This window comes from Chelonoidis abingdonii, chromosome 5 (genome assembly GCF_003597395.2).
Source record: "Chelonoidis abingdonii isolate Lonesome George chromosome 5, CheloAbing_2.0, whole genome shotgun sequence".
NCBI classification, from domain to species: domain Eukaryota; kingdom Metazoa; phylum Chordata; order Testudines; family Testudinidae; genus Chelonoidis; species Chelonoidis abingdonii.
In genome coordinates, this window is record NC_133773.1 from 46593982 (window position 1) to 46620201 (window position 26220).

Sequence of the window (26220 nt, forward strand, 5' to 3'; positions counted from 1 at the left end):
AACTAGCAGTCTTTTAGGCCTGACCTTTTTAACAAGCAGTTGTGGAGCAGAACAAAATGGAGAAAGCTGTCAGGACTGCTGTATCTATCTGCCCTGACTATGTTGTATTGCTACGCTTGTATATACACTTGCAGTCAGTCACATGTTCACCTGAAAGTGTCATACATTTTTTTTTTCCAGGGGGTGTGTGGGTGGGGTTAGAAGCCTCAAACCTTCACATCTAAAAGTCTTAAAACTCATAATGAAACAGTGTGTTTGGCTAGTCTTGGAAGGATGAGGGGGATAACATGGTGATGATACGTCCTAAAAGACTGGCAATCTGAAATTTGTCCCAATATTAATAAAAGCAAATATTCAATTTTCACTTAAGTTAGCCAATATCTACATGCATTACTTGAAAACTTGTTTGTGAAATACTCAAATTTTGTGGGTTATTCTGTAAGATGTCAATCAGTTGTGATGAAATTACAGTATCTTCAAGTGCTTATGTAGTTTACAAGTCATTCCTATTTGTGTATTTGTTACCCAGCTGTTTTTTGAAAATCCCACCCTTACTGTACATCTACCAGAGGGAGAGTACTACTTATTTATTGATCAATAGGGAGAAGCTGTAGGAAAGATATGTAGGTACTCTTCTATCTTTCTCACAATCCACATATGTAAACAGTCACATATGTAAATTGGTCTTTGGATTTTACTTTTATTTAAATGGCTTTGAACAGTTTTGCTGACCTGGGAAGCCAAGCACTGAACTGATATTCCTCAATGAAGGATGTCTGGCTGCCTTAGAGCTTTATACATCTATGCTGTCTTTCAAAACTTGAAACTATGATCTTAAATAAATGAATATGGTTGACTTTGGTGAATGGGGAAAGAGAAACCAATTAGCCTCTTGATTAAAAGATATATGCAGGGGCCTTGGTGTTTTAGAGAATGGGTTTTAATCATCTGATACTTGTATCTATTCAGAAGCTTTACTTTGAAAGCATTAATTTTTTGGTTAACTCTCTAAAGAAATTCCTTTAACTGTAAAGATATTTTAAGCTACTCATTCATTCAGTGTACAAGTCTTTCAGAATTATTTATGGTATTGTGAAACAAAAACAAGACTTTTGCAATATTTAATAGAAAGGTAGAATGCCTAACAATTTAAATCACAACACACTTAAGTTTTACCATTTCTGCATATTAGGAAATGCACTTTTCAACACTCAGCCTACCTCCCTGTAACATTGCAACTTAGCTTTTTGTCCTGAAAAATTCTCATGACTAGGAGTAGCATCTGTTTTAGATCAAGTGTCAAATTAACGGCAGGTAATGCAATGTCCCTCTTCATCTTATTGTATTGTTCAATTCTCCTTTTAATGGTAAGTTTATTGGGAATACAGGAAGCTTTTGTAGGTACTGGGTGGAGTTTTCATGTCTACAAATCCCAGCCATTAAGGTTAAGTCAAGTCTCATTTCTGCTTAGATTTTTTTACTCACTTTATTCTAGCTTCAGTCCTGTTAAGCATTCTGTTCTTGATGATTGAAAGTGGAATGACGACATTACTTAACCTTTGCTGCATCTGAAGTCGCTGCTTCTCAGGTCAAAGCAACCTTTGAGATGCTCTATTACAGCTGCCCTGTTACTATTCAAGACCACAAATGGCTAACATACTTTTCTGATAGGCCAACTAAACCAAAGGGGCATGACACGACAAGCAATACCTCAGTGGTCTGAGCACTGGCCTGCTAAACCCAGGGTTGTGAGTTCAATCCTTGAGGGCACCAGTTAGGGAACTGAGGAAAAAAATCTGTCTGGGGATTGGTCCTGCTTTGAGAGGGGGCATTGGACTAGATGACCTCCTAAGGTCCCTTCCAAGTCTGATATTTTAGAATTTCTCTTTAAAAGCTATAACTTACTCTTGGCTTTAATCAGAAAGGTGAGTCATTAGTTTGTTGTGGCCCTCTAAACACAGAAGATTTCAATTACCATTTCACAGCTCTTCCCTCGAGAACACTTAACATTAGTTATTTTATTAGTTACTTGGTGCTGGAATGCTTACAGTATCCTATTCTGTAGTACAGAAGCTTCGAGTGCACGCTCCTTTCCTATTTTAAAGGATCTTGAGCCTGCAGAGGGAACAGAAATTTTATGACCTCCCTTTAGTCAGCATTTAAAGTAACATTATTTCAGTAGTCTGTTCTAACCTTGGCTTATAGGTACTCAATTACGCTAAAATCAGCATACAGTTACATACTCAAGAGCAGCCATGGCTCTAATTTCAGCTACAGATGGATACTTCTGTTTGAAATACAGTTTAGAATGCATAATTCTTATCCATTACTGAATCTGATTTGATGTCTTTTCATAACTTTGTGTAATTATATAAATCACATTCTTGAACTTTTATGCATTAAATAATGATCTGCAAATAACTCATTTTAGACTGGGATTTTCACAGGAAAAGAGCTACCCAAAACCTATTAATATTCAGTAGGAGTTGGACACCAAACTCAAAGCTGTTCCTGTGAAAATCCCAGCCATAGTTTTTTCAGTTTAAATCACTCAAGGCTGTTGAAATATTTTGAACAGTTGCCATGCGCATCTATTTCACAATAAATTACAGGTATCTTGTTAGAACAAAATGTTTATTTTTCCTATTAGCTGTTGGTTAATCCACTGAAACAAGCTGCATGTCAGAAAACAAACATTCACTTATTTGATTAAAAGAGGTAGGTGTTTTGATTCAAAGTGCACATGGTTCAGTCAAGCTTGTAGTTACAAGAAGCTTTAGTAATCCTGATTCACAGAATCAAGGCAGCATTTTTTTTCTTTTTAAAAAGGGTGTGCTTACAGTATGGCCACTATCTTCCTACAACTAAGGCCTACGCTTGCCATTTCATTTAACACAAAGGTCTGACGCTTTTGGAAACTATAAACTCCAGCATGCACTACCCTAGCACTGCATTGTGATCAAACATAGCTTTCCCAATCAAGGAAGAATGTAATCTTTGAATAATTACATTAATCAAGATGTATTAGTGATTAGGCTATGCCTGCTTCACAGGCTCCATTGTCAGTTACAAGTACAGCTCTATAGGCTGTACTGAGGCACCCCTGATTAAAAACAAGACAATTACATATTTCTGATTTTCATTTTGCATAGCTAAAAATAAATCTACTGTTGCATCATTCCATATCTGACTGAAAATGCAGTAAGTCTCTTGTACGCTGCTTCCAGGACTAAGAGAGAGAATATAATTATTCCACAGATTAAGCTGAATGCCCAACGAGGTCCAAAATGAGTATATATTTGGCTCACAAACACTGGGCCCAGTATACGTGCTCCACTTCCAGAGGCAGTTAACCAGCCCATGTAGATACCCTGGAAAGGATCAAAGAAAAATGAGTTCATTTTCATGAGTTACTCTAATTACAACAGAAAACGTATATAAGATATCAGGAAAGACACTGCTCATTTTTCTGGACCTTTGGTCTATGACTATTACTTGGGATTTTTTTTTAAGCAATAAAAGATAAGCAGTCATAATCAGATGCCTGGAGAGAGATACAGTAAAAAGACTGATAAGATGCAACAGATGGATGCGAAAAAACAAGAAAAGGTAGAGAGAAAGGAAGCAAGTTACCTACAGTAAGCAGTGATCTCAGTTTACCACCTGATTAGTCACTGTAAGCTACTAGTGCTTTATAGGCATCATGGTGCTAAAGGAGGGAACTGAATAAATTGCAGCTATCTAAATCTACTCCTTTTGATAGCATGGACATGTTCATATTTATTCTTTATATTGCTTCACTGGTGTGAATGATGTTCCCCCACACTAATGATTAACATATTTAGATATAACAATGTCATACTCCAAAATAATCATAAAAATTACAGGGAAGTCTTTGGATCAATAGATTGAAGTTCTCACCTTCTTGTGTAATTTTCTTTTTCCTTTTTCATGAAAGGACTTTTATTAAATTTTAAAAACAGTTAAGATCACTGGAGATTTCTCTATTGTTGTAGAATGTCTTTGTTGCTGGCAAAAGCAACAAATTTAACCAATTCTTCTTACAGCTATGGCTGCAGAAGTGAAAAGTAGCTACCTTTCTCAGTGTTAAAGAAAATATCCAAATAGTTATTACTGCAATGTACTGCCGTAATGCAATTAAAACAATCAGATTTTTTTAAAAATTAGATGTCCTGAATGCAAGACAACTCTGACTACCAATCCTGGGCAGTAAAAAGGAACTGAGGTGGGTCTGGGGCGACTCTGCCCTTTAAGCCACCATGCAGCAGCATTGGACTGTTCAGAGTACACGTCACCTTGAGAAAAATCTGACTGGTGCACAGGGCATGTACACACCTGAAGTGGAATGGACATGTGCAATCACTCGAAGAAGAACTGAAAACATCAAACCTGCCAAACTCAATTATCTTATTAAAAACACAACTATCATTCTGTCTCCTATCCTTCCTCCCATTCCTAGACACAACTGCTGAATACCATGTAGCACCTGGTGACTTCACAATTTCAGACCAGGATATTTAAAATGAATCTTTCAAGTAGAAGCACAGGTGTAGAAAACAATTGCTACTTTTGCATCTTTGCTAGTGTTTTGAAGTGGCCCAACTGCATGAAGGAAACCTAATAAGTCCGACTTCACATACCTGTACCTTTGGAAGCTAGACCCAATGTGTTAATTAGATGTGTGTGGAGACAGAAAAAAAACCCCAATATTCTATAGCTCTCCATAATGCTATTTCCTATGCCATAAGAGCAAATGAACCTTTAGTTCCATTAATAAAATGTTTGATATACTGAAGTAAATAACATACATTTAGGAACAAAAAAGGAAGGTGCTATTTACAGGATGTGGCACTATATTGTGGAAACTAGTAATTCTGTAACGAGCTTAGGGACCATGGTGGATAACTGCTAAACATGAGCTCACAGTCTGATGCTGTGGCTAAAGCAAGCTTACAAGATTCTTGGATGCATAACCAATACAGCATTTGCGATGCCACTCCTGGAATAACATATCCAATTCTACTATCCACATTTCAAAAAAGGATGTTGAAAAATTGAAGAGAGCTCAGAGGAGAGCCACAAGAATTATTAGAGGACAGGAAACCCTGGCTTACAGTAAAAGATTTAAGAAATTTTATTTATTTGGCTAAACAAAGAGACGGTTAAGAGGTGACTTGTTCACAGTCTACAAATATCTACATGGGGAGAAGATTTCTGACCATGGAAGGATCTTTAATCTAGTAGACAAAGGCATAACAAGATCTAGTGTCTGGAAGCTGAAACTAGATAAGTACAGTGCACATTTTTTAATAGTGAAGATAATTAATCACAGGAACAGCTTATCTAGGGAGCTGTTGGATTGTTCATCACTTACTACCACTATAATCATAGGATCCCTAGCCATGGACTTGGATCCCGCTGTGCTAGATGCTATACAAACAAGACTGATGCTATTTTAAAAAACTATGCTCTAGTTCAACCACAAGATAAGTGTCTAGTGCAGGAATTATTGGGTGAAGTTCTGCATCCTGGGATATGCAAGTTAGATTAACTGATCATTCTGGTCTATGAATCAAACAATTTTCTTTCACAACTTTTCTTTAAAAAAAGTTACTTTCAGCAGATGTTTTAAATGGGTATGTTGTGTGTTGATAAAGAGCATTCAAAAGTAGAAAAAGTCATACGCATTCATTGTTTTCAAATGTCTAACAAACAAGACGATTCATCCCATAACCAACAAAGCAGTTTTGATAGAAAGACCAATGGAACAAACTATGGCATCAAGTATACATGTTACAGTAATAGCAAAATCTGAACAAATTCCCTAGCTTTCATTCTTACCTGAGGTTTTGGTCCTAGAATTTTTGAGTATAAAGTATAGGACATGACATTACAGACTGGATAGCCCAATCCTATCAGTATATCAGAGGTTATATACTGGGCCAAGTGAATCAATGGAGTGTACAGGCACCAGGGCTGCACAACAGAGCATCCTGTTGGCTCTGCTGTGTGATTGGATGGTAGTTGTGTTGTTTGGAGCTTCCAGAGAGGTGTAAACATTTCATTGAAGATGATTCTGGGAACAGAATTATTCTTTATATCTGTGAAATTAAGCAAGGAATCCCCATTTTAAAAAGATGTTAATTAAATGCTTAGACTACAGTTTAGCGTTATTTATAATTATACCTTCCCACTGGATATTGGGTAATTTTTTTCCCCAAGGTAACAAGATAAAGAATCCAACCAAGATAATCAGTAGGCCTCCATAGAGTGTAGCACGCTCACCAGTCCTGTTGAATAATGAAAACTGTAACTAAATAATACATATTCATGACCAAATGTATCTAAAAATAATCTACTATACACAAATACAAATCCTGTACAACTTATTCATATGACTAGTCCCAATGACGTAAGTGGAACTATTTGGTTCAAAGAATTTGGCATAAAGGAGACATAACAGTTTTCAAATATGTAAAAGGTTATTCTAAAAAGGACAGTGATCAATTGCTCTTCATATCTACAAAGTAATCTGCTCAGTTTGCAGCAAGGGAGATTTAGGTTAGATATGAGGAAAACCTTTTTAACTATAAAGATAGTTAAGCACTGGATCAAGTTATCTAGGTAGGTTATGGAATCCCAATTCTTTGAGGTGTTTAAGAACAAGTTAGACAATCACCTATCAGGGATGGTCTAGGTATACTTAATCCCGCCTCAGGGCAGGGGGCTAGACTAGGTGATCTCTAGAGGTCCCCTTGTAACCCCTACATTTCTATCATTTGCTCAAATAAGATGAGCAGAATTTGATTCAGATAATGAATACTTGACCTAAAGTTCCCCAGACTTTTCTGAAGATAAACATTTTCCTGTCTGTTTACATTAAGATAAACAAGAGCAAAAACCTGATGAGTGACTTACTTCTTAGAAATTACTTTAACCACCATGAAGACAATGACTGATTCAATGCCAATTGCACCAAGGATTATTCCATTATAAAAAACTGCTTCTTTCCTGGTCCAGGAATACATATCCATTGTCAATGGAGTAGCTATGCTAGGCAGTAAAAAATAAGAGAGACATTAATAAAACCTGTACAAAGGTTATCCCAGAACAGCCTCATCCATATAGTTATTCTCTATAGCAGTGGTCCCCAACCTTTTTGGCGGGTGCCAGACGAAGAACCACTGCGGCGGTGGAGCACCTGCCGAAATTCGGCGGCATTTCGGGGGCAACACCTCTCGATGATGCCACTTGCCGTGGACAAGTGACGTCATCGAGAGGCGTCGCCAAAATTCGAGAGCGACGCCTCTCAATGAAGTCACTTGTTGAAGGTAAGCAGCGTCATCGAGAGGCGTCCCTGCCGAAATTCGGGGGCGACGGCTCTCAGTGACGTCACTTGTCAACAGCAAGCAGCAGCATCGAGAGGCGTCCCCGCCAAAATTCGAGGGCAACGCCTTTCGATGACGTAACTTGTCGACGGCAAGCGGCGTCATCGAGAGGTGTCCCCACCAAAATTCGGGCGCGACGCCTCTCAATGATGTCACTTGTTAACATCAAGCGGCGTCATCAAGAGGTGTCCCCACCGAAATGCCGCTGAAATTTGGTGGCATTTTGTCGGGTGCTCTCCCGGGGGCCAGGACGCAGGTGCATTAAGATGCCCCCGTGGGCGCCATCAGATATGGTCATACAGAAGCCTTCCTCCTGACAAACAGACAAGAACATGCATCACAAAATGTTATAAACAGTGTACATTACTTATAACAAATCCTCTGGGCCTGACTTTCCATTCCATTATACCAGTTCTACACTGATGTAACATGAATTATTTCAATAGCTTCATGGTGCTGTACAATTAATACGTTGGAGAGGAAAAATCTGGATCTTTGCATGTAAAAGATAAATATTTAAGGCTGAACAGTAACTTATTTATGGTGTTCAAACTTTAGCTATACAGCTGTAGTTACTGTTAATGGGATATTGTTAGGATATAAATAATGAGAAGGGGAGGAGCTCACTGGAAATCAATGAAGGGGTGTGTAAAATGATGTAAATCAAAGATGATGTTTAAATGTGCCCCTTTCCTATGACTATGGAGGAGCAGAATCAATGGCCTATGCCAAGGGGTGGATAATTGGGTGTACCATGTATAAGGTGTTTTGCTAAAAACGTACATATTACTCGGGGGCACAATTACACCAGCCCCTAACCAAACTACACACATCTCTATGCTGCTATCTGGACTTTGGTGTACAAATAAATCTGTAAATCTTATTGCTGTAAATAATCGAACCAGGGCACTGCCTGATTCCATACCAAGTGGTTAAGCTGGTTTGGACAATAACTCATTTCTCTGTGAACATTCAGTGGACTTATAATGTGAACAAAAGCATGCAAAACCTGCAGGGGCAGCTTGTTGCAATTGCCAACAACTGAACACATTAAAATCTTGATCCAGTCAAAGGAGAAGAGGCAGTGTTTTGGTGGTGTCTCAGATATTGGACCATACTGCAGTGGTGAGGACTCGGTGTTGCTGTGAATTGTGCATTGTTAACTGTACTTGTGTTACGTTGCATATAAAAATAACCTATAAGTAATGTAGTATGCCCTCTCCACCCCGCAGTGTGCAAGACAGCCCGGACCCAACCTTCTCGGGCCCAATATAATGGGAAGTCTGGAACACTAATTGGAATAGGTGTGGTCTGCCCGTACGAGAGAAGGTGCAGGGCACTGTACTACACAAGGGGCAGTGGGACAAATGGAATATCGACACCTTCCACTTCGATGCCTGGCCCTATTAGGAAACGTGTTGCCATATGTCCTATGTTTTTCCAGAGATACCTGGCAGGAGGATCCCAAAAAGAAAAAGAAAAAAAAGGGGTGGAGTGTTAGGATATAGATATTCAGGCCTGTCTGCAAAGGCCTATACTTTAAGAATTGCGGTGTATTCTTATCACTTAACTAGTTATAGAGGTATAAAAGAAAGAATCAAAATCATTGTCTATCCGTGTAAGGGCCTTCTCTCACTGTGACAGTCTGAGGCCCTGTTTAGTCACACTGAAATAAGGCAATCTGGGGCTGTTAGGAAGGTGATCCGATCTATCACCACCAGAGAAAGGAAAGAGCCTAAAACATGTAAAAGGAAATTTAGTTTGATAGTTTTCTGTCTGGTAAGACCTCACTTATCAATAGACACAGCTGGAGAACCCTTATGTCTGTATAAATGTAGTTGTAAAATCCTCACTTCTGTATTGTTTTGTATGTTTATTTGCATGGTCTCTGTCTGGTTCTTTAATTGTTTCTGTCTGCTGTATAATTAATTTTGTTGGGTGTAAACCAATTAAGGTGGTGGGATATAATTGGTTAGATAACCATGTTACAATATGTTAGAATTGGTTAGTTAAATTTCAGTAAAGTGATTGGTTAAGGTATAGTTAAGCAAAACTCACGTTTTACTATATAGTCTGCAGTCAATCAGGAAATAAGGGAGGGGGAATGGGAACTGGGAATGGGGGAATTGGGATCACATTTTGCTAAAGGGAGGAATGGGAACAGGGGATGGGAACAGAAACAGGGACACAGGCAAGGCTCTGTGGTGTCAGAGCTGGGAAGGGGAACACTAAGGAAGGAAACTGGAATCATGCTTGCTGAAAGTTCACGCCAATAAACATTGAATCGTTTGCGCCTTTGGGTATTGTTGCTCTCTGTTCATATGAGAAGGACAAGGGAAGTAAGAGGGTAAAGAAATAAGCCCCATAGCAGATGTGCATTTGTTTCCTTTCACAAAGCAAAGAAAATTTGGCCATTATGTTGTAGTCACCAGCCCCTTTGCCACTGGGGTAAAATAGATGTTCACTTACTAAAATCCCCCCCCATTCATTTCTTCTCCTTCCCTTCCCTTCCCTTCATTCCACCAAATGATCTTCAATTGTAGTGATCTTCGATCTAACAAGAAAGGCTGGACACTACTGCCATCAAAATTATGCATTGCAATTCTGTTTCCATATAGCACTCCCAACCTTTGCCAGTGAAAAAAGCAAACTTAAGATCCATCAGAGTTCTATTGCATGCAGCAACTTATGTTCATTTAAAAAAAAAAATCATGTAATTTACCACTGTATACAGGAAAAACTGCTACATTTTGTCAAACTGAAGTCCGAATGGAGATATTTTGTAAATATCAAATACATTTTTATAAGACACACTCAGTAGGGAACAGAAATGTCAAATACGTGATATTATAGCTCAAAATTCTGCACACAAGCTTATCCCTTAAAAATTATGTCAGTTTGCCCATTTTAATGTACAAGAGTCACCGTAAAAAGATGTACATTTTCTTATTTTCCCTCATTTGTCTATGAAATCCCCCTATTATTATTATTATTATTAAGCACTGACTTGTCCTTTTTCAAGTTTAGGTTTATACACTGCAGTCACATCTCTTATTTAACATAGCTAGATACTTTAATCCTAAAGGATACTAAAGTACTTTGCAAACTGCACCTATATATAAGAATCGCTTTAACCACTATTGAAACAAGTCTGAAGTGGAATGCACTAGCCATTTACAAATGCACTACAGGGCTACACAATTTTTAGGACAGGAGGTAAAGGACAATGTATCCAACTGAAAATATTATTTCCCTTGCAGAGATTTGGTAGATAGAATTAAATTACCTCTATTGAAATCTGATGTGACACTGGTGTTTACATCTCAACTTGTGTGAGGAGCACAATGAAATCTTCAATAGCCACAAATGTTCAACAATTTGGGTTTACATTTCATTCAAAAGTTTAAATATAACGGTTCCTTATATAAAAGTACTACACAGTGATACTATGTGTTAAATTGATGTGTCACACTAAATGGAAGATATCATACAACTCAATTTTAATTATGGCTTCCTTTTGATGAGGTGGGATAATGCTTACTTATATTTCCAAAATATTTCGTTATGGTAATAAGTGCAACAGAAAAGCTGATGAGCACTTTATCTCTTCAAAGAACTTTACAAACATTAACTAATGAGTAACAGGAGAAAATTGGTAGACTTACGTTTCAAAGACAGCAAAAACAAACAAGATGACAAAAAAGAGAATGTTGGTTGCTACAACAGCAACCTGGTCAATGTTCCCTTGGGCATCCTGATCCACATAATCACTTTCTGTAAAGAAACATAAGAATGAACTAAACTGTGAAATTAAGAAGTTTTACAATTCAATTAATAAGCTCTAATGTTACTCTGTGGCTACAAGTATTAATAATATTATGCTTAATTTACAATTGTGACAGAGTGCAGGGTGCAAACAGGAGAGCCTGATCATTCAGTTATTACTTAGTTCCTCTTGAGGAAGCTGATGGGGGTAATTAGTCAATCAGGCTGGCTGGTTAGATGGTATACGGAGCCAATTACTCCCATCAGCCCAAGGCCGATAAAGAGACACGAAGGAAATGCCAAGAAAGGAGAGGGAGGAAAAGGGCTAGCTGAACCTAGTCACACAGAGGTGGGAGACCTCCATTCCCCTCAGGCACTGGTGAGAGGGCCAAAAGTTAGGTTAACATTGTAAATACACTGTTGACAAGGACTCTTGTGAAATGGATGGAGGGAACTCAAAATAAAAGGACACTCTGATGACACAACCATGGGAGGCTGTGCAGTTTCTGCAGGAAGAAGGCAGGAGAGGAGCCACGCCTCATGACATGAATCTTTCTGGGTTTGGGTATAGACAATTTTTGGGAGTAAATAATTTTATTTATTTATTTTTTTAAAAGAAGGATTTACATTTCAATTTTCCTTTACTTACATTTAAAAAATTGGCTCTGGCTAAGAGTGAGCATGATTTGAATGATGGTGGAAAGAGTATTCACCATTTCCTAGAAAATATGTAAATTACTGTTGATTTCTTCTTATTTGTGAGGGACAAATATTAAGTAATCCTGGAAAATACTGAAGATCACACTAAATAGAGAATCTGTTTCTTAATCAGCTTCTCCATAGCTCTATATTCCACAGATGAATTCCCAAGCAACAAAGGGCCCCAGCAACAACCTCCACAAAAATTTTCAACATGGCAGAAATGGTAGATTTCAAAGATTTTTGTTTAAATTTAATAAAAACTGATTTTCTGATTGTTTTCAATGATCTGTTATAACTTAATATAGAAAACTATAATATATGGTACTGAAATGGTTAAATTACCAATATAATGTTTCCTTTTAAAAGAGGGTTTATGATTAGCTGTCATTTTTCCTAAGATAGTATAAACCTATACAAGTGAATGGGATGTGCACACCATTTTAAAAAATTGAACTTTGCATAACAGGCTACACAAATGCTGTATGGTACATATTGTAGAGTAGGTAGGAGCTGCACCTTGTGCAGCAAGAACTGTATGTGAATTGGTTACCAATTTAACTTATATATATTACCTCTAATTTAAACCTAGACTTGTGTAACATTGATTTTAATAGGACTCTGTAAATTACGGCTCATACACAGTAAAACTGCACAACATCACACAAAATTATGTATACAAATGGTGGCTGGGTGTAGCTGATAAGAGTATCATTATGTGATCAGTTGGAACAAGCAGTTCAATCTCCACATCAATTTAATCCTTGGTCTCCATTGAGACAGTCAGAAGGTGACAAATTTAGAAGGAACTGTACTGATCATTAGCTCATCCCACATATACTATCACCAAAATGTCTCGATGGTAATAACTATTTCATTACCAACTTGGGCCAGATTTCAGTCAATCTGGAGACAGATGGTTCTGTATCCCATTACTAATTCTGAGTTGTTCAATCCACCACCCTTTGTAGTATTTCTATATTAAGGGTTGACTAATAAAAAACACTTTAATTTACTATCATATTGTTATAAAGTATAGAATGTGTCAGTTTTCAAAGAAAATTATTACCTTCTGCTTCAAAATTGATGCTTTTGCATGGTCTTCCTATGTCATCCACTTGATGTTCTCTAAAGATTGAAAATTGTTTTCATTAGTACAGTTTACCCAATTCATTTCTTTTGTACCAAGCCAGTTACATTTCTAACAATAAATAAATGGTACCAGCTTGTATCTTAACCAGTCTTCACACTTTTAAACACTACGTGCATACCTTAAGAGATTTCACTGGAATCTATACCAGTCTGGATACTTCTAAGCCCATTTATAGATAATCCTCTGTGAAGTTAATGTGGCACTCAGTTTTTTGTTCCATCTATTCAAGATGTATTTAAAAACAGAATCTGCAAGTATAAAGCCACCATATTTTAAAAAAAAAAAAAAAACTAGCAAAATTCGGATTTAAGGACGCAATTCAGGAAAGCATCCCTATTCCTAAAAATTTTTTAAGTGTGTGCTTAACTGCTTTCATGAATCGGGCCCTGAGACTGGCCCAACATATTTGAGTCCGCATTGCTGTGCCTTCGTACTGTAGAACATAGGATCCTTTCTGAGGGGTGCACAATACAGTGATTTCAGATATTGGTTCTGTTCAGTTAAAATTCTGTGTGGCTTTCTATGGTGAGAACGGCTCTACAAATTCACATATATTGGCTGTGAAATGGGATAACCTATTCAAGTTAGCACATATGCATCAAAATGGCAACATACAAAATAAAGTGAGCTCTGCAGCAGGGAGGTATAGACACATAGGAACATAAATGAGTTTCCTGCATGCCGCATATCGATAACTCCGTATGCTGACTCCAATCCTCTCCCCCGCTGCGGCTACCCAAACTATTGAAAAGTCTTATAGCACTAAGCCTGGAATAACTCTCCAGAACAACAATATGTGGTGAGGACCAACTATCCATACATATCTGGAAGGAGGAGGGAGCAGGGAACCTTCTGATTCCATTGGACTTGCTACTCTGCTGAATGCACCGTAATCTCAAATATTCTGGTGGTATAAACCATCTGAACAGAAAACTACAGGAGGCCTCCCTCTCCATCAGCTGTATCTTCAGAATGAGGGGGTAAGTAATCTTTGGGGCACATGGCATCTCTTCATGTCTCATGCTGGGCTTTTTTTCAGAAATGATAGCCACAAAGATATGCTTTAGGTCATATGGCCCTTTTATATTTATTCCCCGAGTAAAAGCTAAGCAAAAATTTCCAAAAGCAGTTACAGCATGGGACTAAGGATTTTCCTGAATTGGGGCCCCAGTGAAGAACCCCGCCTACTGCAGAAGCTTCACAAGCAAAATTGTGATACAGGGCAATGAGACTGGATGGACTTCAACTCCATCTCTGGGGTAAGTTTTGCTGGAAACATGACAAATACACGTCTCAATTATTCGTTCATTGTCAAAGTGTGCTGAGCACCATGCAATACATAAAAATAAAGACAGTCCTTGCGCCATAGAACTGGGCAGAGCCCTAGATGCATTTCAAATTCTATCTGCTAGGTCTATCAGGGCTGAATTACTGACACTATTGTCATAACATTTTGCTTTTATTGGTTTGTATCTCAACCATACATCACTAAGTTTTGTTTACTAAAAAGTGAGGATGCATGAGTCACAGAAACTAGCCACTTTGAATAATACAAGGCTTTATATTTTTAATGTACGTGCTCAAGAGGTAAATATTATTGTTCTAGTTCTTTAAAATAGCAGTCATATTATCGCTATGTTCTTTTGAAAATTCTATCCTTTACTCTTATAATTTCATTGGATTTTATTTTGATAAGTAGCCAAGCATAATGAAAGTATCCATAACAAACTATCCATAATATTCAAACAAGAAAATGTTTTAGTTTCTATTTAATTACCTGAACATAGCAAAGATTAGAATTATATTAATAACTCCTAGGAGAGCTCCCAGTAGAACTGGTGCTGTGTACATGTTCACCTGGAGATCAATTATTTCCCATGTCACTCCTTTTTCTCCAATCAGAGAGAAGCAAGTCTGAAAAACTTAAGATAAAAAAACTACCTCAGGAAATTCAAACATTAAAATTACTAAGGCATTATCTTTGGGGAATCCAGTGCACAGTCATCTGATGGATACCAATGGGATCCTAACTATCTTGAAATACATGCAGCTTGTAGAACTTGCAATCCCCAGAAAGCCATATGAATCTCTCAATAAACAGCACTGTGACACTAAGAACAAGTCAGTCAGCTGCATAAGACCACGAAAGGAAAATTACCTAGCTCCACATCTACCATCTACTTGTGATTCTCTATAGTTGAACTGGATGTGCTTACTCCATCTACCCATCTGTAGGGATGCCCTAGCATGGGATGGGGGTATCCCCTCTGCTAGGCCCAACAGAAGGGAAACAGACAAAAAAAAATTAAACACTAAACAGGTGATGAGTGGGAACAAGAGTGTGTGAACAGATGTAAGAGCTCCTCTCCTGCCTAGCCTATGATTATCAGGAACTTGGCAGAGTGGCTATCAAAATGGAGAACGGGAAAGAAGAATGCACCTTGTATGTGAGTCATTCAGGGAGACTGCCTCTCTGGTTGTGTAGCCTCTTTAATGCTACTTCCAGGGTTGATTGACAGCCCGCCACCCATAGAAAACTCTCACCCCCTGAGACATAAGGAGATGTACTAAACATGCTCAACAGCCATAATTTCCTATGGTAATTGGGCAAGGTAGAGTCTTTAGCTACCTATGGAACGAGGTCAGGCTTGCACAGGCACTCAATGCCAAACTCTCATCACCCTAAATAAGATACTGCTAGTTTGCAGAGTCTTTATGGGCCAGCAGCTGCTGAAGCATTGCAGAGATGCCTTTTTTTTTCCCCCATTTCATTTTCTGAACACCATCAACTAATTAGCAATGGAAGTAACAGTCCAAACCTACTTTGTTAATCCAGTCACACCTGGTAAATTGCCACCAAAATTACATGAACAGATCTGTTCTCAAACAATTAGACTTTTTTGGAGGTAATATCCGCATAGCTACTTATGAATAAACCACAGCAGTATGCTAATGTATTCAGTTTAATATTATGACAAAACGTGTTCATTTTTGTGCACACTGCTGCTGAGGAGATTCCCAGCCTCAAACTTAATGTCTGATTTTCTCCTAAATAACAAAAGGAGTGTGATTTGTTTTGGAGGAATAAGGAAATAAGAGACGTTGTACCTGGTCCTAGTATGAATCCTATTGCTTGACAAGCACTGGTGTTGGCCATGGCACTAGTTCTTTCTGTAAGAGAAGTGGCACCAGCTATGTATGACCGAACTACTGCTACATTTCCTAAAAAAAGAAAAAAATCAGAATGATACATTTAAATCTCCAGTCACAGTTAGTTCAATTCCTCTCCCACCACCCTCTTACATACCAAACAAGCAGTTTGCTAATGTACTCAATGTTTCCCTATTATATGCACACAAGAAAGTATGTAATTTTGCAGATCTGTACGCAGTGTTAGCTAACTACCTGTGTTAATCATTTGGGAAGATATTATTTGCCTAATAAATTATTTTGCTTAACATAACCGTAAAGCTTGTCCTCTCTTAAGTAAAACACAAATAAAATTAATTAATCTTCAGTAGTTTAAATTCTGTTGCAATTACCTGCTCCAAACCCCACAAGGGCACGAGCAACCAGCATATAGTATTTGTTGTGTGATGTAGGTAAATGGACATAGGCATAAAGGCAGTTAGCAGCCACAGAAATGGCAATTGAAACAAGAAGTGGTTCTCTTCTTGGCCTGTAATTGGACCATAAACCAAACAGAGGTGAGGCTATCATTTGTCCAAGACTGTATGAAGAAATAATCCATCCCAAGAAACTTGCATCTGCTGTCAGATCAATCTGCAGAAATAAGTAAAGTGATTTTAAAAATTACAGTGTGCTATTCATCATATCAACAAAAACACGTAAGATTCTGTGCTATACTGCTAAAGTGCAGAGCTTACAGCCAAGGGTCAGAGGGCACTAATGCAGCTTTAAGCCACCTTCCTGACCCTGAAATGCTCCAGAGGCTAGAGACACCCCCTGCATAACTTTCAGTGCAGTGACAGGCCCTCAGTCTTCCCATGCTGCCATCATGATCCTCCCACCCATAGCATGCCCTCTCTGCTGGAGATTATAGGGGACAGGAGGGTCTTTGGAAGGAAGTCGTCCCACAGTTCCTAAAATGGCCAAAACTAGGCTTCTATGTGTCCCTTTACACCACTCCAGCCCTTTTACATGATGTAAAGAGACTGGCACGAGGATGAGGCTCTCCCTCATCAACGCAAAAAAGACTGGAGTATAATAGTCCTTGACACATAGGGATTTTTATCTGTAGAAATGTTATTTTTTTAAGTCTGGACAACTTGTCCAACATACAGATAAACAGGATTCACGTAGTATGTTTATAGCTTTGTTAAAAGTCCTTTTGGGGAAAACAAATTATCTAAAATATCTACAGTTTTCTACCAATTTACAATACAACTTGAAGTGAAGTAAGATTGGGACACCTAATGGTTAAAGATTGATAAGATGAACCATTATTAATTGGTAAATTAAAGGACAGATTTTATGTGGAGTGTTAAAAATTGTCAGAGGCTGGGAGAGGGAATTTTCAGTCTAGTCATATGCTTCCACTTGTTGACTTAGTACAACTATTTTGGTTTCATTGTTAGAATTTCTTATAAAGTATAACGTTTTCTACGGTACATTCTATAAGCAGACCTCATGTCTCTCTGTGTCTGTATAGTGCAGGGGTCAGCAAACTTTCAGAAGTGGTGTGCCGAGTATTCATTTATTCACTCTAATTTAACGTTTTGTGTGCCAGTAATACATCAATGTTTTTAGAAGGTCTCTCTCTCTAAGTCTATAATATATAACTAAACTACTGTTGTATGTAAAGCAAACACATTTTTTAAAATGTTTAAAAAGCATCATTTAAAATTAAATTATAATGCAGAGCCCCCCGGACCTATGACCAAGACCCAGGCAGTGTGAGTGCCACCGAAAATCAGCTTGCATGCCACCTTCGGCACACGTGCCATAGGTTGCCTACCCCCGGAATAGTGCTTAGCACAATGGGATCTTAATGGAACCTACTTCAATAAAGTTAACGAAAAATAATACCTATCCCCAAATATCCTGATTTTATTCAAATACTGTTTAAAACTGCAAGATATCTTTATATCTACATGTTGCTTTGGCAGTCTTTTCTAAATAAATCCAGTACCACAAATTTAATTAAAAGTACAAAAAAAATCAACATGCTACATGGTAGTGCAAATTACTACCGTGGAAATAAGAATCAATCTTTAAAAATAGCAATACAGTATTCCTATGCTAAAGTGACTGAAGTGTGAAACAGAAAACTAATTACTGAAAATGCAATATTTAAACTATTAGGGGAGTTTAGATAAATAAGTCCCTGGTCCATCAACGAGATCTATTCCTGTATAGAGCATGTTGAAGGATTGGGCCTTAAACTGTAAAGTCCCTATATACCACAATAAAGCTCTAACAGTGATTTTACATTCTAATAGAGCAGAAAATAAAATCATTACTCATTATCATTAAAATGCACAAACCTTTTGCAGATATGGCCATACTGACATAATTACAATTGAAAAACCTGTGATGTATTAAAAAAATAAAAACAAGAAAACAGAATTGGAATTATTTTACATTGCTATATGTAATCGTTAATCAAGTACTGTAAAACGGGGCTAATGCTTCTGCTTTTTTAAAATATTGTATTCTCAAACTGAAGCTCCACATGGCAATGAAAAGTACAATGGTTGCCATGCTGGATTAAAGAACAGTAACTGCTTTTCAGTTAGAAGAACTCTTAGTTAAAATAAGGGCACCACACTACATAGATGTGTAAAAAAGTCTAATGCACTGAACACCTAGAGTATGATCATGGTCTCACTGAAGTCTATATATAGGTGTTTTCCTCAATCCATATTAGGGAGCAGAGCTCTCAAAGAAACAGATTTTCCTGGTATCAAAAAATAATTTTACATTTACATTTAATACTTTCTTCAATCCTTCATCAATCTAAGTACCATCCTAATATCACACTAACCAAAACAAAAAGTCAAAGATAAGCAGATACCAGAAATCAACTGAATTCACACATTAAGGAGTTTGGCTCTGGGGGTCAAAGAGAAAACTGTTCTGCAGCTAAAGATAATTTTGATAGATCGGGGAAACAAAAAGTACTGTGATGCCCCACGAGGAAAAACATCTGCAAGTATATGTATTTTAAAATCCAATATTTGTATTCCAACATCGCACAGAAATCCTCATTCTTTAATACCAACGGTTGCTATTTATCCTTCCTTTTAATTCATCAACCTCATTTTCTCTATTCACAAGCAGTCATTGCATTTTTATGATCTATAAAAAAAGTTATATAAAAAATAACTAGTAAGAAAGCAGAAATAGTTTTAATATATAGACTTCTTAGAATTCTCAAATCAAAATAATATATCTATTGTACAAATAGTGTTAAAATTCTGCTGGATGAATATCAAGATTACTTACCTACACTGCTGAGAAACATTGTAAGGTACATAATACGAATGGACCTCCACCTACTCCTATAATGCTGTTGGGTTTCCACAACATCCCCGTATCTTCAACAACAATAACAAAAAAAGAAGAAATAATATCATTTTGTTGTTTAGCACTGAGAATTTCTCAGCCTAAAGGACATCAAAAGCATTTTTCATAGGTTACTTCAAATTTTACAAATAGTATATATATTTTGTAGCTTACATTGTTCCTAACAGTTCACTGAAGAGCATTAAAACACACATTCTAAATGAGACTGATGTTTCTGACACAAGCTCATCTTTTGATGAAACAGCAGCATGCGCTAAATGGCTTATGTTTTCTAAAAAGAAATGTTTACCCTATTTTATCATGTTCTATTAATGATTGTTACAATAACACAATGTCACATATAGCTCAGCAATATTATATACCTAATAAATATGTCCTCCAATATTTTCCTCTGAGTTGCAGCATTTTGTGGTATGCCTTGCTGAAGTGAAAGACACATCACCTATCATAGCACATACTTGCTTTTTGGCTCCCGCTTTCCTATTAAACTGTGGAAGCACTCAAGAGAAAAATCAGACTGTGATATGCCTTTCACTTATATGCACCACAGAGACTGAAAATAGCAAAAGGACAAATCTATTGGAAAACTGCACTTTTTCCCATGCTGTATTTTTCTTTTACAAGTAAATTCAACGTTCATACAACATGCTAAAAACTGGCATCAATGAGATTGATTTTTGTTTGCTTATGCCTAAACCCTGAATCCTGCATGCCATTCATGTAGGCAAACTCCTTTGTCTCACATAAGGGTTTATAGGACTGTGGCCTAAATCATGATTGCTAAACATTCCCTTTCAGTGTTATGAATTTAAAAGAAAAATAAAATGAAACCCTAACAACTGAAAATGACTACAATCAAAAGCGAACCTGACAAGCCTATTTTCATTATTTCCAAGCTTTGTGAAATGAAAAATGTAAACAAACAACATAACTGGTGAAAAGTTAATTTTTTTATCATTCCAAGATAAAAGATCTAAAGTATTGTTATAGCAACAAAGAGTCCTGTGGCACCTTATAGACTAAGAGACGTACTGGAGCATGAGCCTTCGGGGTTGAATACCCACTTCGTCGGATGCACGTAGTGGAAATTTTCAGGGGCAGGTATATATATGTAAGCAAAAAGAAGGCTAGAGATAACGAAGTTGGTTCAGTCAGGGAGGATGAGGCCCTCTTCTAGCAGTTGAGGTGTGAAAACCAAGGGAGGAAAAACTGCTTTTGTAGTTGGCTAGCCATTCACAGTCTTTGTTTAATCCTGAGCTGATGGTGTCAAATTTGCAGATGAACTGGAGCTCAGCAGTTTTTCTTTGAAGTCTGGTCCTGAAGTTTTTTTGCTGCAGGATGGCTACCCTTAAATCTGCTATTGTGTATCCAGGGAGATTGAAGTGTTCTTCTACAGGTTTTTGTATTGTTATAGTAACATGAGCAAGGATTTATTTTTATACGATGTATGTTGAAAGTATATCTTGAGGTTCTGTTTATTTTTCAGAGGCAATAACAATTCCAATTTCTTCACAGGATTCTTCTGATTAATTCTATTTGTGAGGGACCATCTCTGTTATAGGTACTTTGACCTGGGGTTGACAAGTTTTTGTATTTGTATAGCTCTCACTTGGCGAAGTTTTTTTTCCTTTTTGTTTTGGGGTGAGGGTTTTGGTTTTGCAGTACCATTCATGTGTACAGATAAGTCCTTAGAAGATAACCATTAATCACTTCTGAAGATAAGTGCTTATTTAAGCTTCACCCTTTTGCTGTGAGGGTGAGGAAAGGTGTGTGCCAGGTACTACCCAGATACTGTGATAAAGTGCTGTATATAATATCTAGATGGACAACCACAGAGAATGAGGGAGTTATGTGTATTATTTTTTCTAACTATCTCAGTTTCCTTCTTTGATATCCTGCCTGACTGTACAGAGTTAAATTAAAGGAGGCTGATGAGGAGAAAGCAAAGAGGAAACAGAACTGTGATAGAACTAATACCCTTAACGGAACAATAGTGGAAGCTTTTAATTAGCAATGCCCATACCTGGCTTCACTGACACTAGCAAGATTTACTTTTCCTAGGCCTGAGCCTAGACTTAAAGGGGATACTAAAATACTAAAACCTTACAGATGTTGGCCTAGGGAAGAAGAGTGATTGAGGTGGTTCTCAGCAGCTGCCCAGATGCTGACAAAAACACATAAAGTAGGGAAAGAATGGATCAAAGTCATCTGCTCCTCCCAACCTAGAGATGAAGTTAACTGGGCTGAATGGAACACTCCAAAGCTTGCAAGGAAACATTCAGGTTTAAATAGGCGAAGTATGCACAAAGGCCTCTATTGTTTTTACCTATGGCTCTGCATGCTATCTACCTTTGAATGAATAGAACAATGCTTTGTTTTGAAGAAGCTATTGTGAGTTACTTTAATAGGCAGCTGACACAGGCTCCCAGGGGAAAAAGGGCTTACAGGTGCTAAACTCATCTGTGCCTCTCATGTTAACGCAGTTGGGAAACAAGTGGGCTACCACCCAAACTGTCAGTCGCAGAGTAGTTGGATCATGTGTTCCACCTTTGAGAAACAGGCAGGAAGCCAAGCCTAACTTTTAGGCCATACTCAGACCCAAGCCCACCGAGCCCAACCCTTCCCCCACCAAACTTGAGTCAGCACCACCATCACCTCCTCCAGCCCATGGGGTCATTGTGGTGGTGGTGGCTGTGCGTGCCAGAGGCTGTGTCCCCTGCTCCTACTGTATCTTGCTTGCTATATGTGCTGTGGGGTGAGAAGCGGTGTGACTCCTTGGCACACTCACTCTGCTGCACACACAGCAGAGTGAGGTGGCAGAAGCAGTCAGAGCAGGGCATACAACTGTGGCTGTGGAGATTCCATAGGCAGGAGGAGGCATGCCAAACTGACCCTGAATGGGCTGGTTGTTGCAGTTGACCTTACCTGGATCCCACACTTGTAGTTGGGTCCCATCAGATTTAGGTTGCTCTATTGAGGAGGGCAGACCTAAAAGACTGAAAGGGGTCTAGAGTGCAGCTTGCCCTATAACCATGACAACAGCTATGACAGACTTTTAAAGATGTGCACAGTATTCTTTGGCATCTTCACTCAAACCAACCCATTTTACAGCAGCCAAAAGACGAGTGCAACTTTCACTCATCACCAACATGGCGAGCTGGAGGCAAAAGAAGAAGGAAAAAAAGGTGATGGGGTCATCCTCCAGTTTCTGCCCATGCACGTAACCAAAATGAGACACCACCATAGACCATACAGATGGTCAAAATACAGCTGGCCAGGCTCTGGGCGGTTTACCAGTGGGCTCCACTTTGGTGGTGCTTGAATAGGCCTTTGGTCTCTGAAAGCTTCTTGACCTTGGCTCCTCCCTGACTGGATCAAATAACCCAGTTGTGGTATATCCCCCAAATGCTACTCCTATTGGGATATAGGTTGTAGCAAATTGGATCTGTGCAGCTGGCTCATTTCTTCCAGGGAAGGCGAAGTGTAAATCGCTGTCTGTGCGCAGCACTTTATATCACAATCAGTACTTGGTTTACAATGGCTCTAGTGGCGCCAGGCCCACACTTGGAAGGCGCCCCACAAAAGGTTAATCCAGCCTGAGCCACAGCCCAGCAATGTGGAGAGTCAGCAATTTCCCAGCACCAGCTGAAACACTCAGCAGCCTGGGGAGCACAGTATGCAGGTGCAAAAGGGATTGGTGATGCAAAGTGTGCTGGGAGTTGTTGTCTAAACACCACTGTGTTCCGCTGGGGTCCTGTCAGCTGCACTACTAGTCCCAGAATGCCCTGTGCCATGCTACCAGCCACCCCAGCTGAACTGGTCGGAGCAGACCAAAAAGAAACCCCAAGCAAGGAAATGGTCTGGTGCACGGAGAGGGTTCCCGGCACTAATCCCGCTGTGCTCCCCTCCCCCTTGGAGCTCCTGGCTCTCCACACCCCTGAGTCTCCCCCACTCTCCTGGGGCAACGGGGAGCTGGGGGCAGCCTCCCAGCGAATGTGATGCCCAGGGGCTCCTGGACACTGTCTCGACCCTGCACTTCAGGGTGGGGGTTGGTTGTCTGTGATCCCTGGGAGCGGGGTGTGTGTGTGTCGGCAGTGACAGTGGAGCTTGTCAGTGCTGGCTGCCAAGCCCCCTGCCAGTGGGAATGCCCAGAAACTGCCCCTCTGCACTCTGGGGAGAGGATGGGGCACAGCCCAGTTTTGAGGGAAAGGGGCAGTTGTGGGGAAAGTCGGAGTGTGATGGGGAAGCTGGTGGTGACTCCATGCGGGGATGTAGAAGCAGGGCGTTAACATAGAGGTTAGTGAGACAGGGGACAGATGGAGGGAGGGGAGAATCTGGGCTGAAGGTGGGGGTTGGCTCAGTGTGTGGGGAGGCAGAAGAAGAGAGGGAGCTAACAGCTCTTGGGTGAAAGTGTGTGGGGGGGGTTGGCAGTAGCAAGGAGATTGAGGAGTGCTTTTGTTGGGGGTTAGTAGTGTGGGATGGGGACAGTAAGGGGGACGGCGGGGAGAGCCCAGGTGTGAAGATTGGGGTAGGAGCTTGAGACTGGATTGTGGTACCCTTTGTGGTAAAGCATGTGTTTTCTGTCAGTGACCTTTTCTCCCTGCAAAAGATAGGCACAGGCCATTTTCCTCCCCACACTCTGCCCCAAAGTTTTGTAAACATTATTGTACCAAAGTAGAAAATGCAGCTTTCAAAAAATGTATTTACGCAACATCACTTTGGGTGAAGGAGCAAGTGGTGGGGAGATGCAGGTGTGACACCACTGACTGCTACATCCAGGCTTAATCTGGTTCATATTTGTGCTAATTAAGCACTTGTGTTCAAGACCCCAAGCAGGAGCTGAGCGTTTAAAGAAAAAAGAGAATACTAACAAACAACCTCCTCCCAAACAAACCAAATTCAATGGTATTCTGGGTAAATTGATATTAGCCCAGTTTGTTCTTTATGGGCTAAATGGAGGTCTCAGTGTGGCTTCAAATATCTTATTTTGGTTTTGAATACGTAAATGTTTTCATCCTCATCCCATTAATACCACATTTACTATGGCATCAATGGTGCTATCACATCGGGCCAACACTTGGAAGGGGCCCATCACAACCACATAGTGATGGGAGCCTACAAATATGTTTGGCATTGTGCGCACAAAAAATTAATCCGGCCCTGATCACACTATCTGGGTGGTACCTGGCAGACGTCTTTCCCCACCCTCACAGCAAAAGGCTGAAGCTTAAATAAGCACTTGTCTCAGGAAGTGATTAATAGTTATCTTCTAAGGACTTATCTGTACACATGAATGCTACTGCTTCAGGTATGCTGAGCATACCTGAAGCAGGCTCGGTGCTTCACTAAGCAGGGCTGGTGCAGATTTGGGAAACAGCATTTTCTTTGGCAGCAAGGGGGGGGGGGGGACGAGTGGCACGCAGCGGAACTCCCTTTCCCAGCTCACCCCTGCTCTGCCTCCTCCCCAAGCACACCATCACTACTTCACTCCTCCTGCCTCCCAAGCTTGAGGTGCCAATCAGCTGGGGCATGGATAGGGTGCCTCAGGGCAGAGAGGGAAAGCCGCCGGCATGGTAAGGGGCCCCTCAAGGTGGGGACTCGGGGGCAGGAAGAGGGCACAAGGTGGACATTTCGCCTAGGGCATGAAACATCCTTGCACTGCCCCTGCCACCAAGCGACCATATCACAGATACTGTGATACAAAGTGCTACGCACAGACAGCGATTTACACTTCACCTTCCCTGGGAGGAATGAGGCAGGAGCACAGATCTAATTTGCTACGAGCGATAGCCCAGTAGGGTTGGCTTCTGGGGGATATAATATCACAACTGGCTTATTTGATGCAGTCAAGGAGGAGCCAAGCTGAGCCCACAGACCCAGGGGAGCCCGCTAGGCAAGTTACCCTAGCTGCCGACGCGGGGAATCCCTGCCTCTCATGCGCACCGCGCCTCTGCCCCACGGCGGCTGAGGGAGCCCGGCTTTCCGCTGCCACTGGCCGACCCAGGCGAGTTGGGCACAACCGGGCTGAACCAAACTCCCGGACACAAAGCTCCACAGCCCCTCGCCCAGCCGCTGGCTGGGGCGCCGGCGGCAGTGCCCGGTGCAGGCTCGGCACGGCAGTATCACGTGCTACCGGGGCGGGGTCCCCACCTTACAGCGGGCTGCCAGCGGCCGCAAGGTCCGACGGGCCCAGGAGGCTGTAAAGTCGGGTGCGGGCGTCCTACCTGGTCTCGTCATCCCCTCCTGAGCGGAGCAGAGGCTCCTGCTCTTCGGCAGCAAGGGCGGCATCCGCAGCGACCGCGGCCATCTCTGGTGCCCAACACAAGCTCCGACCCCGGCCGCCGGCACCAGGCAGGCGGAGGAGGAGCCTCCTGCCCCTCCCCCAGGTAGTGCGCTCGCTACCGCCCCGCCTATGACACCAGCTGCTGTTGTTGTCCCCGCTGCTGCCGGCGGCGTCGCTCAGGAGCTGGCTATCCCGGGCAGCCTCCGGCGCGCCTGACCGCCGCGCAGTGCGCGCGCGCTCCCTGGCCGTTACTGCTGGCTGTCGGGCTTGCGTCGCGCGCGACGCTAGAGAAAGGCGGGGCGCTGGGTACGTGTGAGCTTGGTTGCTAGCAGTTAGGCTTTTCTGTGGTCCACTTCAACAAC

General features: G+C 40.4%; 1 protein-coding gene across 2 annotated transcripts; it reads right to left on the reverse strand.

The window, feature by feature from the left end:
* Positions 1 to 2617: 2617 nt before the first annotated feature.
* MFSD8 (major facilitator superfamily domain containing 8) lies at positions 2618 to 26220 on the reverse strand. Of its 2 annotated transcripts, XM_032806031.2 has the most exons (12): positions 25800 to 26220; positions 19495 to 19586; positions 18534 to 18577; positions 16569 to 16809; positions 16135 to 16248; positions 14804 to 14948; positions 12943 to 13001; positions 11075 to 11183; positions 6940 to 7074; positions 6208 to 6311; positions 5863 to 6122; positions 2618 to 3371 (listed from the first exon to the last, which is right to left on the reverse strand). In XM_032806031.2, exons 1-12 carry the CDS (start codon positions 25880 to 25882, stop codon positions 3165 to 3167), a joined length of 1593 nt encoding a protein of 530 aa, XP_032661922.1. In that variant the 5' UTR covers positions 25883 to 26220; the 3' UTR covers positions 2618 to 3164. The 2 variants fall into 2 exon arrangements, with proteins under 2 accessions (XP_032661922.1, XP_074922371.1); XM_075066270.1 differs by lacking the exon at positions 18534 to 18577 and having other exon boundaries at positions 25800 to 25893.

What these genes read in the sequence shown, in the direction of transcription:
- MFSD8 (XM_032806031.2), bottom strand. Translation starts at nt 25,882, where the DNA reads ATGGCCGCGGTCGCTGCGGATGCCGCCCTTGCTGCCGAAGAGCAGGAG. An exon ending in GGAGGGGATGACGAGACCAG is followed by an intron (nt 19,587 to 25,799) that starts GTAGGACGCCCG and finishes TTGTTGTTGAAG; the next exon opens with ATACGGGGATGTTGTGGAAA. An exon ending in AATGTTTCTCAGCAGTGTAG is followed by an intron (nt 18,578 to 19,494) that starts GTAAGTAATCTT and finishes AATACATCACAG; the next exon opens with GTTTTTCAATTGTAATTATG.